The 15,650-nt window shown below is 56.6% G+C and overlaps 1 protein-coding gene across 3 annotated transcripts in view; it reads right to left on the bottom strand.

Annotated features, from left to right (window-relative positions):
- Positions 1-4,031: 4,031 nt before the first annotated feature.
- Positions 4,032-15,650, bottom strand: part of LOC111148945 (actin filament associated protein 1) — a 131,199-nt gene continuing 119,580 nt past the window's right edge. For all 3 annotated transcript variants that reach the window (XM_022505775.1, XM_022505773.1, XM_022505774.1), the window contains 5 exons: positions 13,289-13,403; positions 10,103-10,267; positions 8,334-8,524; positions 6,232-6,393; positions 4,032-4,926 (listed from right to left, as the gene is read on the bottom strand). In XM_022505775.1, coding sequence (XP_022361483.1) covers positions 4,900-4,926; positions 6,232-6,393; positions 8,334-8,524; positions 10,103-10,267; positions 13,289-13,403 — 660 coding nt within the window. In that variant the 3' untranslated portion in view covers positions 4,032-4,899. The remainder of the gene's footprint in view (positions 4,927-6,231; positions 6,394-8,333; positions 8,525-10,102; positions 10,268-13,288; positions 13,404-15,650) is intronic.

The raw sequence follows: 15,650 nt of genomic DNA on the forward strand, positions 1-15,650 counted from the left end.
CAACCGTCATTGTGACTCATTCTGGTCCCAGCCAGCAGGGGCCTTCCCCAAACCAGAGATCAGGCCATCCCACCCACAGGGGGAGGCTTGGACCCTCCAATCTGACTCCAGCCGCTTGTCTAGACTCACCTTCCCCCCCCCCCCCCCCCCCCCCCCCTGCCAGTGTCCCTCACGTGGCTGCTGGCTGCGTCCCTGGTCCTCCCCCTCCCCCCTCTTCTCCTCCTATTGCCCCTGAGGCAACATCTTTCCCTTGCCCAGCTCCCTGCTGAACTCCTGCTCAATCACCATGACGGAGCTCCAGGAACCCCCTCCTACACGCCCTACCCACCCATCCAGAGGGCAGCTGCATCTTCCCAGGGGTGGGAGGGGGGCACACGGATGTCTGCACGCAGACCTACGCCCCCAGGAGGCACTGAGCTGGCTGTTTGGGAGAAGGAGCTCCTAAGAGGCAGGTACCATCTGATTCACTCCTGTCTCCAGCACCTGGCCCGGAGCCTGGCCCTCAGCGGGGGCACAAAGGTTTCTACATTGAATATTCTGATCCGTGGACTAAAAACCACTGGAAAGCACAGTAGCTGAAGCTCTTCGGGGAAAGAACATCCTTTCTCATAGAAACAAGGCACAGCCCCCACCTTCACCCTTACCTGCTCCTTCTTACCTGCGCCCTCCCACCCCACAGGTGTCCGTCAACCCTGTGCCTCCATCCAGCGGATGGTGAGGCCGGCGGAAGCAAGACACGGAGGCCAGCTGGAAGCATAAAGCTTTATTGATAACACACCAACGAGGCACGCCGGAGGGCGCCAGTCCGTGGGCTACACCCCTTCAAACAGTAGAAAAATCCGTTAGTAAAGCAGAAAATTCAGGGGAGGGGACTACAACATGGAGCAGACGGCCTGAAAACTGGTATTTAAGTTGGAAGTTTCCTTTGATAAAAGTCCTTGATGAATTAAATACATTGAGAAACACAGTGAAAACATATTTACAGTCCTTTTGAAATGGGCACCTCCAACATGTTTAATTTAAAAAAATCTTTGCTGTTTCTTGCTGGTTTCGTTCAAAGAGAATTTTAAATACGACTTTAGTTTTTAAAAAATACAGTAAGGAAATAATTACAATCTTCATATGAAAACATTTTACAACTTAGAGCCGTGGTCAGTGAATGCTAAATATCCATGATTTTTAAAAGTTGGTGTTAGAATTTAAAGTCACTATTTCCTTTCTCGTTAGAAAATCAAATAGAAAGATTATCTTATTAAAAACACCTTTGGTCCCTAAGAATCGCGATCTGATGATCCCATGTTGGAAACGCCTTCCCTGGCCAAAACCAGGGACACACAGCGGCGGGAGGGAGGCAGCTGGCGCAGTTCCCTCCCTGTTCCCATCCTGATCCCGGCACTGCTCCAGGAAGGAGGGCCAGATGAAGTTCGGGCGCCCCTGTAGCCCTGGCCTCGCGGGAGACGAGCTTCCTGCAGGGGGCGCTGGTGGGAGAGGCTGTGCCCCCCAAGGGACACAAGGTAAAGTTCACCTTCAGGTATTCACAGTGTGGACCCAGCCCGTTATGGGGATGGTGAAGAGCCAGCAGTGACAACAGGAACAAAATAAGGAATCCCTCTCTTTAACACGACGCCACAGATTTGAAAAATTTCCCGTTAAAAATTTATTTTAGAAAAAGACAAAATGAGGAAGGCAACCATTTAACATCTGAGAAAGCCAGGTGGGCGGGGTAGGGGGTGGGGTGGTGGCAATGACCACCTTCCCCTGGGAGAGGCCGCCTTGAAGGGGCCCGTGGGCTGGCTGCAGGGGTCTTTTCTGGCACCAGAGGCCCCGCTCTGGGCACCCACCTCGATGCCCACCCTCGGGAGGTCCCGTCGCACAGCTGGGCCAGCGAACCCAGGGCACCCACCGCCTGCTATGAGGCTGCGTCCCTCTGCAGCCCCCAGACTCACGCCTGTCCCTGTGCAAACCTGCATGTGCCTTCCCGGTTGTTGCCGCTGTGAAAATGGGGCTGGGTCTCCTTTCTGGGGACAGCCCTCGGGGCCGAAAGCACACACTGACTTTGCAGAAGGTGGCACATCTCCAACCTGAGTGGCTTGGGGTTTCTGGATCTCGGACAGTTGAAGGGAACGAGAACGATGGTGAGGTTTGGCAACATGGAGGTACGTGAACGGGGGACAGGACGGCTTTATGCCACGGCTATGCATGGTCACCCAGAGAAGATTCCAGAAAGATCCACTCCCATCTGGACCCTTCCCCAGACCCGCACTGGGTACCAGGCAGTGGAACCATCCGGGGCTGGGGCTGACTGCTCTGACTCCCGCAGAGGGATTTGCCCCCTCCCCCACTGACTCCAAAGAGGGGAAAAATGACCGCTCCCACCCATCCCACGCCACAGGTGACACAGCGCGCCCACAACCATTTTGTTTCTGTGCAAAAGGTCAGTGAGTTATAAACACACAAAACTGGAGGGGATTTGAAGGTTGAAGTCACCTGACCAAAACAGAGCCGGAGGCTGAGCCCCAAGGCTGACCGTGGGGCTGCAGGGGGTGGGGGCAGGGAGCCGCTGTGATCCCCAGAGGTGGCCCCATGGGCACAGCTGCCACGCTCCTCCACTTTGGGTCAGGATCCTGTCACGGTCTGGGCAGCGCTCGGTGAACAGGTGACACCTCGAAGGGAATGGGACTTCTCCCGGAAGGGCAAGCCTCCTGCGGCCAGCCTGCTCCATGCCTCATCTGGTGGCCGCCGGCCAGGGACTCGGGGAGGGCCCTAACATGACCTCACCGCCCGAATCCTGACAAGACATCTCATGTGTGTCTAATATGTACAGATATAAATTAAAAACTCTATTTATTGAACATATACAAATAAATAACTTATTTGGAAGCAAATCCTTTCGCCTAACTTTCTGATCAAACCTAAAGACACCGGGGGAACACGCAACACAGCAGGAGCCCATGGGGGCGGCCGCGGCCTTGGCCTCTGTGTGACCCGCTGCCAATGGCTCCGGGGAACCAGCAGGATCCGTCTAAGCTTGCCATCCTCTTTACAGGGCTGATGGTGAGGAAAGGGAGTGTGAAACCTGGGTTCTGCAGACACGGAATGCACACGCCGGAGTCTGAGCCCAGGGTCCAAATCCCGGCTCCCATTTCGACAGGCCGTGTCCTCAGGCAAACCCAGGGGGTGGGGTCCCTGTGCTGCCTAGGGTCTCCCTGGCAGGGGCATGGGCAGCTCACGCTTTTCCTCCTGACCGTTGGAACCTGTCAGCTGCTTGGACTGAGTTGGCTGACAAGCAGGGAGGCCCAAGAGCCTTACTTTGAGAAACCTTCTTTGACTGGAAGGCAGCAAAAATCTATGGGGGATAAAGCCTTTTTGTTTTACAGAAAATCAGCTTTGTAGAGTGCAGGGCGGCCCAGCTTCCCATGCAGACAAACAGGACAGGGTTCCTCCTGACAGCACTGGGAAGATGGACCCAGAGGCTTTGGGGGACATCCTCCCTTGATTTCTTGGGGGTGCTCAGGCAGGAGGGGGCCCGCAGTCCACTGGGCTCCACTGCAGCCCCCGCTCCCTGTTGGAAACTGTCTCCTGCCCAGGAGGCCGCTCACCACTTGCTCTCCAGCCAAAATCTCATGGGGCCATGAGGGCCCTGTGCTCGCCTGACTCCATGCAGAAGGAAGGCCTGTGTGAGCGTGGCCAAGCCCAGGAGGGACTCTGGAGGCGTGCCGGGGGTGTAGGGGAAAACATGGAGACCGTTTTTTGCCTTCTATCCCTAAGGTTGGTATGGACGCTTCTAGATGTGAGGCTTGCTCTCAGCAGAAAGCGCCCACGAGTGCCCCTGAATCCATCTGTAGAGGGACCCCAGCGTGACTGACTCTGCCCGTCCCTGGAACTGAGGATCCCTGAGAGGGTCTCTCTGGAGGCCCAGCAGAGTTAGGTGGGTCTCAGGCCACACGGGTGCAGAGACCTGGCCTCGGCCCTCAGGCCTGGGAGCCATCCAGGGGCACCCGAGCTCTGGGCCTGGGTTTGCAGGCGGGGTGGGGGTGGGGCGCAGGGGCGGCGGGGAGGGACTGGAAGCTGTCGTTCTACTCGGGATGCCGCGGTTCTATGGCCCAGTGAGTTCCAGAACCTGCTTCCCTCTTGGGGGAATGGAAGTCCCACCACCATCTGGGGAGGCTGCCCGGGGTTCTGCGGGTCTCCTGCAGGCTCTGAGGGGCACATGGGGTCAGGGACACTGGGGACGGAGGTCGGGGACACACATCAGTGAAGCAGCAGAGACGCTCCACTGCCTTTCGAAAGCAGTACAAATAATTAATAAGATAGGCTACAGAACCTCTGAAAAACCGTTAGAGCTAAGTGCAACACATGATAAAAAGAGACATTTTTAAAAAGTTTAAAAAGAATGGCAGCTTTTCGCATCGTGGCGACAAAAGCATTTGTCCAGAGAAGAGACAGTTAAAAGGTAACAGACGCTTCACAGCACGGGTTTCCCACGCACCCGCCTCAAGTGACGTGGGGGACAGGACGGGCACGTGGGGAGGGGACGCCGAGACACAAGGAGGACGCGCCGCTCCCCCGCGAGGGGCCTCCGCGGAGCGGCCTGCAGTCCCAGTGCAGGGACACGGGGAGAGCACTCGCTGAGCTCGGTAAAAAGACGCAGCTTCCCATCGGCCCCGGGACTCCTCTACCTCCCTTTCTGCTCTTCAACAGAGAGAGGTGGGGACCCCGGTGTCACAGGTGAATTTCTTTACAGGGACAAGTACAGTAGGAGAGGACGTGCGGGTGGGTCTGGGCGCTGGCGGCGTGGGGGCTCGGCCACTGGCCCTGGCGTCCGGAGCGGCGGCCACGCGGGCGGGGCTTCCTGCGGCGGCGGGACAGCACCTGCGAGCGGGGCATCCAGCCGTCCCTCTACGTCCCATTCTTCAGCTCCCATTCCTGGTGTGGCGAGAGGAAGGGTATGGGTCAAAGCGGCAAGGCGCCAGGAGACAGGCCTGCGGCCGTGGATGGTGCGGAAACCCGTTTGGTAGCTGCTCAAGAGTTCGGGAATCACCGTTGAGCAGGGAGTTAGATCAAGGAGGGGAGTGTTGTCCCGGGGCCCAGAGGCCAAGCCCCACCCCTGACCCCGGCTTCAAGTCCCTTGTCACTGTTCTCGGAAGTCCCTCCCTGAAGTTGTGTGCATGGTTGCTGGCCCCATGAGCAGGGACGCCTTGGTCCCTCCAGGTGTGTTGCTGGCTTCAGCGTTGCTGTGCACTGACCCACCGAGACCCCACGTTTATCCTGGGGAAGCGGCAGGAGCTGCAGTCCCCAAGCCGGTGACTGCTGAGTGCCCGCGGGACACATGGCTCACGCACGGGCTGCAGCAGTGCCCTTGCAGGTCTGACCCGACAGTCAAGAGACCACATAAACCAGACCCCTTCCTGCACTTGTCATCTGCAAATGGTCAGGGGGATGGCCCTGGACAGCTCTCTCCTGAGACCCCTGCCCCCACAGCCCCCGGCCGCCCGCACCTGCAGGGACAGGCACGGACCCAGAACACTCCACGCCTGCTGAGAAAGGGAAGAGAAACCTGCAGTAGCTCTTCCTTCCCCAGACTTGGCGGTACCCACAGCTTTGGACACTTGCCGGGGAGGACACGAGGTCGCAGATGCGTCTGCAGCCATGGCCGCCAGGGCCACCCTGAGAACACGTCCTGGGGGTACCACCTGCGTTCCTCCATGCCACAAGCCACCTCTCTGAAAGCCATGGACTTCTAGCCAGTTTGGCCCAGGTCCTAACGTGGCCCTGGGACCAACGCCACGATAGCAATGCAAGGCCTGGAGGCCATGGAGGGAGGCCGCCTGCCTTCACACCCATCAGAGCAAATTCAATTCCTCTGCTGAACTAATGTAATTCTTCCAGGCATGGTTTTTCTGAATGATATACTTGTAGTGACCACCATCAAGAACTGTTTGCTTTGATAACCTACAAATGGTCTTTAAGTTTTCTGAGAACTCTAAGTTCAGCATCCAAGCTTCTCAGGGCTGGTCCCATCTGGGGACTGGAGACCACAGTAGGCCCGGGGGGGCTCATTGTATGCCCCCAACATGAGGTTCTGGGCTTTTCAGTTTTGAAAAGGAGGCCCCCTGTGGGGACTCGGGAGACAGTGAGGACACGGTGTCTCCCTCCACCCCACCCACATCCGTCCCAGGGCGGCAGGCATGCCTCAGGGCAGGTGTCCCCCCTGCAGGAGGGCGAGCTCACCTTTGCCTTCCGCAGCACGTGTCCCCGGCAGGGGGAGCTGCCTGCCGGCTGGCTCTTCCTCAACACAGCCGCGCTGTTCACCGGCACTGGGCCCTCAGCGTCGCTGGTCTCACAGCTGGACATGGGTGAGCTCTCCAGAGTGCGATGCCTAAAAACTGGAGACTGTCCATGCAGACAGAAGACCCCACATGAGGCATGGTCACTAGGCCCGCTGTATGTCCCAGCGCTCAGGAAAGCGCTCTGGCAGCGAGCGGGGTCTGCCAGGAGGAGCCCCCAGACCACACTCTCCCTGCCCCCGTCACTGCTGTGCAGCATATGACCCAAGAGGAAGCCGCCAGGCCCCCCGGTCTGGGTGGGGAGGCGCAGACAGACTCATCCTGAGCCTTCGGAAGGGCAAGTTGGCTATTTGGGCCAAGAGAGAGGACTCGACAAGTAGGGCCAAGATGGGGACCCCTGGGGGAAATACAGAGCACCACTGGAAAGAGGGGACCCCCGACGGGTGATGGGGACACCCTAGAGAGAGGGGACCCCCAGGGGGGTGTAGGGTCACGCACCAAGAAAGTAGCCAGTGTGGAGAGATACCTGGAATTTGGAGGCAGGGGTGAGGTGGGGGATTTGTAGTTTGGAGGCGACCTAAAGGGAAAGCAGGTTCAATGAGTGGTGGAGAGAGCAGGTGAACAGGACATCGTGGGAACAGACATCTGTTTCCAAAAGTTTAATTTGGAAGGGGAGGGGCAAAAGGTAGGAGGGGAGCTGCAGGGGGATGGGGTGGGCCAGAGCCCAGAGAATGGGTAAGGGCTCTGAAGGAAGGGAGTGGGGAGGAAAGCCTAGGACGTGGCAGAAGAGACCCCAAGGGGGGTAGGCGGCCGCCCTTACAGGCGGCCAGAGTCCATGGGGTCCACAAGCCCATGTGCCTCCAGCAGGACCCTCTCCAGTTACGGCTGCCTTCACTGTGCCCGGTCCTGTTCAAGCAGGACGCTGAGACGCTGAGGGGGAGGGTGGTGCTCGCCCTTGCGTGCCAGCTCCCAGGACACCCACCCTCCCTGTACCTTGATCTCCCAGTGGGACTCCTCCCTTGCCAGAACACAGGCTCCACGGCAGCCACTGTGCCTAGGACAGTGGTCAGCACCCTGCAGGTGCACGGCCAGGGTATGTCTTTGTAATTCACTGAATGAATGAATGAGCTAACCGCCACATGATGAGCCCACACCATCCGGCCAGGTGCTGTGCCCTGAGCCGTGCCAGATGCAGCCATGCCATCCCCATTTTGCAGATGACCAAGTGAGGCCTCGAGAAGGGAGGTGACCTCAAGCCCTCTGAGCCCCGAGCCTGCTTTCCTACACACTGCAGCTAGAGGAAGTGGTGCATGGCAAGGGGTTCTGGGGTCCTGGTGTCTGGTTCTTGTTGCTAGAACCTGCTTTGCCAGGCGAGGGCCAACTCTATAACATAGAGGGTGGCCAGTGGAGAGGGATGAGGGGCTGGAGTTTCAGAGAGGGACAGGCTTAAGGCGGTGGTGGGATTTCAGGGAGGCGGGGATGGAGAGCTGGGGCCCCTGGAGACAGAGCCTGCGTCCAGGGCTGCCCGGCTGGCCTTGAGTGCTCGGGCGGCTTCACATCACTACTCTGGGCCTCCACTTCCTGGTTTGTAAGATAGAAGCGGTGACCCGTGACTCCCCAGGTCCCAGGGACCCAACGGCACTGTCACGAGAAAAGGACAGCAGTAAATTCTCAGTGACTGTTGATCCAACAAGAGCGAAGGGTAAGTCACTGAAGGGGATCATGCGTATTGGAAAGTGATTAATTCGTTCTGTGAGATTGGAGGGGGAGGCCGTGTTTCCCGGCACCCGGCAGGACTCCCGAGCCTAGAGATGTGCCTCAATCCACCCAGCTACATGGGATTAACGTCTTCAGCTGATGAACTGGAATAGAATTAGTTCCAAAGAGTTCAGAGGCCGTGCCTTTGATCAGTGGTCCGGAGGAGGGAGGGGAAGGGGGCCTGAGTGCCCACCATCCTCCCGCGGAGAGAAGCACTGGGCACACGGCCTGGAACACGTCTAAGGCCGACCCGCGGCTGTGCGGCCACTGGGCGGGCGCAGACCTTACCTGCGGGCTCGACGTCCCCGACCTGGGCTCGATGGCCAGCCCCAGGGTGACCCCGCCAGCCAGGGCCTTCTTCAGGCTCTCCGTGACCTCCGTGAGCTCCAGCTCCAGGTTGACACGCTCGGCCTCCTTCTGCTTACACTCCTCCTCCAGCCGCCTCAGCTTGTCCTCCAGAGCCACCTGGGTCTTCCTGCCTGAAACCCCACAGATGCACAGTTGTTGCAGCCACCGGCGAGGGGCTCCGTGGACGGAGGTCACAGGTAACCCTGCACAGGACCCCGCGGAACTCTCCGGCTCGAGCGGCCCTGACCTGGGCCCTTTCTACAAAACTCAAGTCCAGCTGTGCTTTCAAAGAGCCGAGGCCCTTCCTGACCACTCCGCTCTCCCGCAGCTGGGAGACCTGACCTAGGAGCCGGAGCCCTTGAGTCTCAGAGAACCCAGACAGAACTCTAGGCCCGAGCCACGGTATGCTCACCTGAACACACGGGCTGCAACAGACTGCCTGCAGGGGTGCCGTGGACTTGGAAAGTCTGGCTATTTTCCCGTTCTGCTGGTTCTGCCCGTTCTTCCCGAGTCCTCTCTCTTGCCCGTGGGGGCGACTACGATAAAGCTTTGCCCCTCGAGGCTCCACACACACTCACTGAATTGCTTTTGTTGAAATGTGTGTCAGTGACACAAGGAGGCAGGTCACGTATCCACTGCACGTGCAGGATAATGGGTGCCAGAGGGTCCCCTGACTTCTGTGCGCAGCCCCGGCCTCTAATGCTCATGGCGCGGGAGCTGGTCTAACCTCTCTGCGTCTTCACTATCCTGCAGACTTGGGACAGCAGAAGCAAGAAATCCTCCTTCTGTCTTGTTGGCCTGGAAGCTCCTCCCAGGGTCTCTGACTCGGCATTCGGTCCCCCCACAGGTGGCCGGATGTCACATCCCCCATTCCTCCTAGGCGTTATCTCCCACCTGCTCAGCCTGTACCCGACCTCCCAGATTCGAAACTCCAAAAGCACTTCCTGTCATAAGGGTCACTGAGGCACAAAGTCCGGAAGTGTCAACAGACTGTTCAGGTGCAGGTGCACCAATGCCTCCTTCCCAATCCTCTGTGCCCCTCCAAGGCCTGCCTCACCCAAGCCTGAAGAGTGGGTCTTGCCCAGGATAAGAGCCAGTCTCGAGCTGAGGTGACTACGTTAAACAGGTACATCCCCAGAACTGGGAACCTCATTCCCAGCTCCTGCTGGAGACTCCCGTCTGGTCCCAACTCGGCTCTCTGACAGCTGCCGTCGCTCTGACTTGCCCTTTGAGAGTGTCTCTGCTAACCCGGCCTATCGTCCTGCTCCCTTCCAAGAATTCAGACACACTGTCCCTTCTCGGGCATGGTGGGCCCCGTCTGTCCCTAGAGACCGCTTACTGAGTTCCTGAATCTTACCCATCCCTGTGGACTGTCCTCTTGCCAACAACCACCGCTCCCCCCCTCAACCAACTACTTCATCAGACACATGACATGAAACCCCTGAGCATCTCTGTGGCCAGCACCCGAGGCTGCGACAGCCCCCAGCACCACCGGCCTCCTCCAGCCTGTCCCAAGGTCCCCTTCCCCCCGACCCCATCACCGCAGCACTGGCCCCAGGCTTCCCCACGAGGCTTCCCAATGACGGGCAGCACCGCACGGGGAGGTGCGGTCTTCCTAAGGTGAGAGTCCGTGGGCAGAATGGGGGGAAGAGGAGGCGCTACCCAGGGAGGTGCCCAGGCCGCCCGGAACCGTGCCCCTCGCCCCGTACCAGCGTTCACTTCGATGGCGGCCCGCAGGTCCCGCCTCTCCTTCCGGAGCTGGGCCAGCCGGTTCCGCAGGGTCTCCTTCCGCTTCAGCAGCTCCTCCTCTTTGCTCTGCAACCGCTTGGCATCAGCTTCGACCCGGTTTTTGCCGTATTTGTACTGGTCGGCATCTTAGGGGAGAAGAGGCAGCAAGAGAAAACTAGGCTTAACCACTAACAGGGTGATTTGTAAAGCCCGTGTAAGATCGGCCAACGCAGGGAAAGACACTCTCACCCGGCTCTATCGCTAGTTCGGTAAGAGAAAGAACGGGGCCCGTTTGGACGGAGCAGAACGGTGAGTAGTTGCCATTTGCTGGCGTGGGCAAGAATGGGAGGTGGCGTAAGGCTGGGATGAGCACCCTGCCATCAGCATCGGGGGTCACCTCTCCGGTTTGCGTACTTCTGTTATTTTCCAGAACGTTTCCATAAGACGGCCACCCCTGAGCCCAGTGCCCGCGCTGTCTGGCTCTGGCCAACCGGATGGCAGCTCTGTCCCCGGGGCCGCGGTTGGTGCCCGGCCTGGAGCGAGCACGCGGGCATCTGCTGAGTGAGCGGGCGAGGAACGGAGAGCTGGGGAGTCCACGCAGAGCAGCGTCTGGGCCTGGCCGACTGGGTTAGAGCCCCGCAGCGAAGCCCCTCGCCTCTCCGTGTCTCAGTTCCCCCATCTGTGAAGTGGCCACTCTCAGGGCCGTTTTGAGGGTCCACTTAATATTTACAAAGTACTTGGGACAAGCACAAGATGGGCAGGATGCCAGGGCTCATTAAATAAAAGGAGTGATGGGGCGCCTGGGTGGCTCAGTGGGTTGAGCCTCTGCCTTCGGCTCAAGTCATGATCCCAGGGTCCTGGGATCGAGCCCCGAGTCGGGCTCTCTGCTCAGCCGGGAGCCTGCTTCGTCCTCTCTCTCTGCCTGCCTTTCTGACTACTTGTGATCTCTGTCAGATAAATAAAAATAAAATCTTAAAAAAAAAAATAAAAGGAGTGAGTGGAGGAGGAGGAGGAAACCAGTCTTCGGGAAACCCCTCTGAGAGTTGGCCAGTGTCACCCTAGTACTTAATGTCACCTTAAAATCCCCACCCCAACCTCTTCTCCTCTAATCACACTGGCCTTTGATAAGTATTAAGCTAGAAGGATCCTCTCTGGAAAAAGCGTGTGAAGAGAGGATGATGTCACAGGCGTGATTTAGGGTCACCAATTTCTGTCCTTCTGTTTGCCTCCCACACCTGATTCCCCCTTGGGGGGGCCTTCTGTGTGTCACCCCCCAGGCTTCACACCCCACAGCACAACCCACAACAATGTTGTCATTGGCCTGTGTGTCTGCAGCCCCACAGGACATGCAACAACTTCTGGGCAGGAGCATGGGGTGAGAGTCCCCAGTGGAGGCAGGAGCCAGGGAGGTGGCCATGACCCTGGGCCACAGTGTATCTCCCGGAGCCTCAGCGCTAAAGCAGGAGTGGGGTGTAGCCAGCCACATCTTTGTTCCCCATGCCGGAAAGCCCGTCCGGTCTACAGTGCAACAGGCTGAATTCAGCAAAAACACAGAACGCAATTATTTTTCTCTTTTGTCACCATTAGATGTCACCAAAGTTAATAAAGAGTCCCTACAGAAGGTCTCCTAAAATAAAGGGATAAATCACCTAGGAAATGCAACGAGCACAGGCACAGGGAGGAAAGTTGTTGAGAGGAGATCCCATGAGGGTGGGGTTCCATGTGGCAGAATTTCGGGGACCAGCTACCCCCTCCCCAAGTGCACAGCGCGGAAATTTTAAATGACTATAGAGAAACCCAACTGCGTCAGGGAAACAAGATTGGCCAGAAAGATAAGGTCAAAATAAGCACAATAAAACTGGCTCCTGAGCTGTGTGCTTGAAATGCAGGTGTGAGGACGAGGGAAGTGCAGACAGGCGGATGGACAGGCTACACGTTCCCTCAGGACGGAAGTCCGAGGCTCGTCTGCATACGTGGCCAAGGAAGAGACCGGCCTCCCCACCCCCGTGTGCTCTCAAACTCTGAACGCCCATCATGGGGCCAGAGGGTCAGTAAGTCAGGGAGGGGTGCCTGGACAGGCAGCCTCGTCTTCACGGACACAGACACTGGTCTCCTGGCCACACGGAGCCAGATTCTGAAAGTGTAGATGCTACTTACTCCCCAAGCGATCCTCTCAAACCCATCACTGGCATCTGACTCCCATCCTCCCTGCAAGCCGCTTAGGAGCTCAAGACTCATGACAGCCTGCAGCTCGGCCTCTCCTGCGAGCCCCAAGCAGCTCGATGCCCATGGCCCGGCTGACCGTATGGCCCTGGTGGCAAGGATGCCTCACGCGGGTAAGCGCTCCCGGCTGGCCAAAGGGACCGGCGCCCACCGCCCAGGGCTGAAGCAAACCCACAGTGCTGTCACTACCAGAAATCCTTCTGCGGGGGTGCCGAGTCCCTCACTTGTATCTGCTGCTTCTTGGCTCAAACCCGCCCCCCAGATTTGGACGCCTGCTCGTCCCTCTGGTTCTGTCACCTGCCAGCTGTGAGGTGCAGTGGGAGCCCCTTTGGTTTCTCAGAGAGGATTCTGCCTCACAGGGTGGGGCAGGGGATGACACCTACCCGAGGACAAGGCTGGGAGAAGGAAGGGAGACTGTCCCTATGAGCTCACAGACTACAAGGTGCAGTGGGAACGTGCGTCCCTTAGTGATCCTTACAGGGCTGTGGTGCCTGGAGGCCATGTTGGCACCTCGATTCCTTCAGTCCCAGAAACCACGGCGGCCACTGGTCTATGCCTCCCACACAGGGACCTGAGCTTAGAGTGTCTACATGGCTAGACCAAAGTCACTACGTCACTCGTAGATCAGGTGCACATGCCGGGGTCTCCTGACCTGAAGCCCCAGGCCCCTTGCACCTACGACCACCTCCTCCTGAAACGCGTGAAACCCCTTCTGCACTTAACGGACAGCTTTACACAACGGTCATAAGAGCTGGATGAGAAACTGCACCGTCCTGCAATCCGGCAAGGAGGAAGGGTGACGGTGAAGACAGTCCCCTATCTCCAGCTGACCCCCACACTTGGCGTCTCTACCCGCACAGGTGAGGAGGAAAGATGGCTCTTATGGCCCCACCTCTACAAACCACACCTGAAACTTGCACTGAGAAGCTGAACCTTGAACTTACTTGAAGATGTTCGCTTCACACCGGCTACGGAATCCGCCTTTTTTTGCTGGTTGCTCGGGGTCTTCCCTTTTCCCATAACCCCATTGGAGGCCACTGGGGGCTTTTTACCCTTCAACTGTTGAAACAGACAGTAAGAAAATTTAAAAACAAACCATAAAACAAAACAAAAAAAAAAACAAAAAAACAACTTTTCTTCTTTTTCAGTAAGTTGTCTCAGTCCCTAAATCTTGCATTTAACCCACCACACACAGGAAACACAAAGGGAGTAAAAAACCCGTCTGGCTTCCAGACACTAAGCTGCCGTGGTTTTCCTGCGCTGGCCGAGCGGGTCTGGAACTGAGGTCCAAGGCCGGTGAGGGACTTGGACTTGCCCAGCTGGGATGCAATAAAAGTCATATAGATTTCTACTGGGATCATGAATGCTCATCAAGAAACTGGACCGGGCAGTTGGGTATCCAAGAGCAATTGGTTGTGATTAGTGAAAGTTTGGGTTTCTAAACACGAACGGTTTTTCCTTCCAGCGGATGCTCTTTAGGGGAGCAGCTTGGCTGAGCTCCAGATTCCGGCCTGAGTGTCTATGCAGTCGGCTGAAGTCCCCACGGGACAAAAAAACCACCTTCTGCTTCACTGACGGGTCAGAAGGTGGAGGCAAGGGGAGAACATGGGACCAGTATGAACGGGGTCTGAAGTAGCCACAGGTTCTTAAGACCCAAGCAATGGCACCTTCACCCTTTTGCTACAGGACAACAAATGCCGTGGGTCCCCCAGCTGTGTCATCAACCCGGCTTGGCGGCAAGTGCTGACGGGTGCTGCTGCCGTGGGACTCACTTTGGGGAGAATGCCCTCCCTTCAGATTCTGGCTCTAGGATTTGGGACACACTGGAGCAAGTCGTTAAAGTTTTCTGAGCTTCCATTAGCTGATTAAAAAAAATAAATAAAGATACTGAATCCTGTCCACGGTGTTCCTGAAAACGGGCAGAAGACACACCAGACAGGGGCATAACTGTGGCACGCTGGGGGTGCTTGGTAATTGGAAGGTGTCTCCATTAACCAACAGGTGTCCTATGAGAACGACCAAAGGAGCACAGGAAAATGAAAGGTGCTATAATTCCACTTACAAATGTGTTCCTACTGAAAATAGTAAAGATGAATAAAAACAACACAAGAAACAATGTATCAGACCATTCCAAACTAATCTGGGGACAATGCAAGCACGAGGTGTCATATTCCATCCCACGATTTCTACCTAACAGAAACTGAATGCCAGCAAAAAAGCAAGTATGGAGATAGATGTGTGATCAGTGAGTGAATCTTGGTTAAAAATCAGAAACAAATCCTAGGCTGTGATTGGATGGAGTCGACAGGCCGCGGGGAGCCAGCAAACCTGAGATGCTAGGGCCCTACCAGGCACTCGGTGTTTCTGAAAATTACCCAAGAAATGGAGGGGAAAGAATGTGAATTAAACTGTGTCCCTAGAGGGGCCTGTAGGTTAAGCTTCTGCTTTTGGCTCAGGTTATGATCCCAGGGTCCTGGGATCGAGCTCCGCATCGGGCTCCCTACTCAGCAGGAAGCTCGTTTCTCCTTCTCCCTGTGCCTGCTGCACTGCCTACTTGTGCTCTCTCTAGCTCTCTCAAATAAATAAAATCTTCAAAAAAAAAAATAAAGTGTGCCCATCTGCTTCATGTTTGCAGAGAATTCTCATGGCCCCTGGACTCGTGAGCAAAGCACAAAACGTTCGTGGGCGGAAAGCGCGTGAACACACGCAATGAACATTTACACTGGGCCATCGCTGTTTGCCGTAACTATGGGGTATGGTGCCAATGGCAGCTCGACACCAAGGTCATCACTGGTCATGCAATCACAATCCAAAATTCTCATTACCACCAACTTGTTTTTAGGCGTCCCACTTTCAGACTCATTATAGAAGAACCCTGTCGTACCCTGAAAATCCTGCTTAATGTGGCAAGATCGGAAGCAATTACTACCTGGAGTCCAGCGTTCCTCGTGTACCTGTGATGGAAATCTTTAAAAAAAAAGCTTGCGGTGCAAGAATCTTCTGGAATGTTTTAGTGTTCCTGTCCTTGTTTAAAATCTTTGGCTTTAGTCAACGTACAGCACAAAACTCACAAGGGACTTTTCCGGGAACAGAAAGAAAGCCAGATTTAGACCACGAAATACCGGGCCTCTTCAGCTGCGAGCTAGTTCGGGGCGCTCCATCGGCCCCCAGGCAGCCCCCTGGGGATTGCATTTGCAAACTCCATTCTGGTGGAGACAAAAGTCCCACCTGACCCTCAGTGAGTCTCATCTGCTACGGGCCGGTGACCACCCCCCACAGAGGACCGTGATTCAGACAATTCTAGAA

The sequence above is a fragment of the Enhydra lutris genome, unplaced genomic scaffold, assembly GCF_002288905.1.
Source record: "Enhydra lutris kenyoni isolate GAN:26980312 unplaced genomic scaffold, ASM228890v2 scaffoldscaffold21, whole genome shotgun sequence".
NCBI lineage: Eukaryota > Metazoa > Chordata > Mammalia > Carnivora > Mustelidae > Enhydra > Enhydra lutris.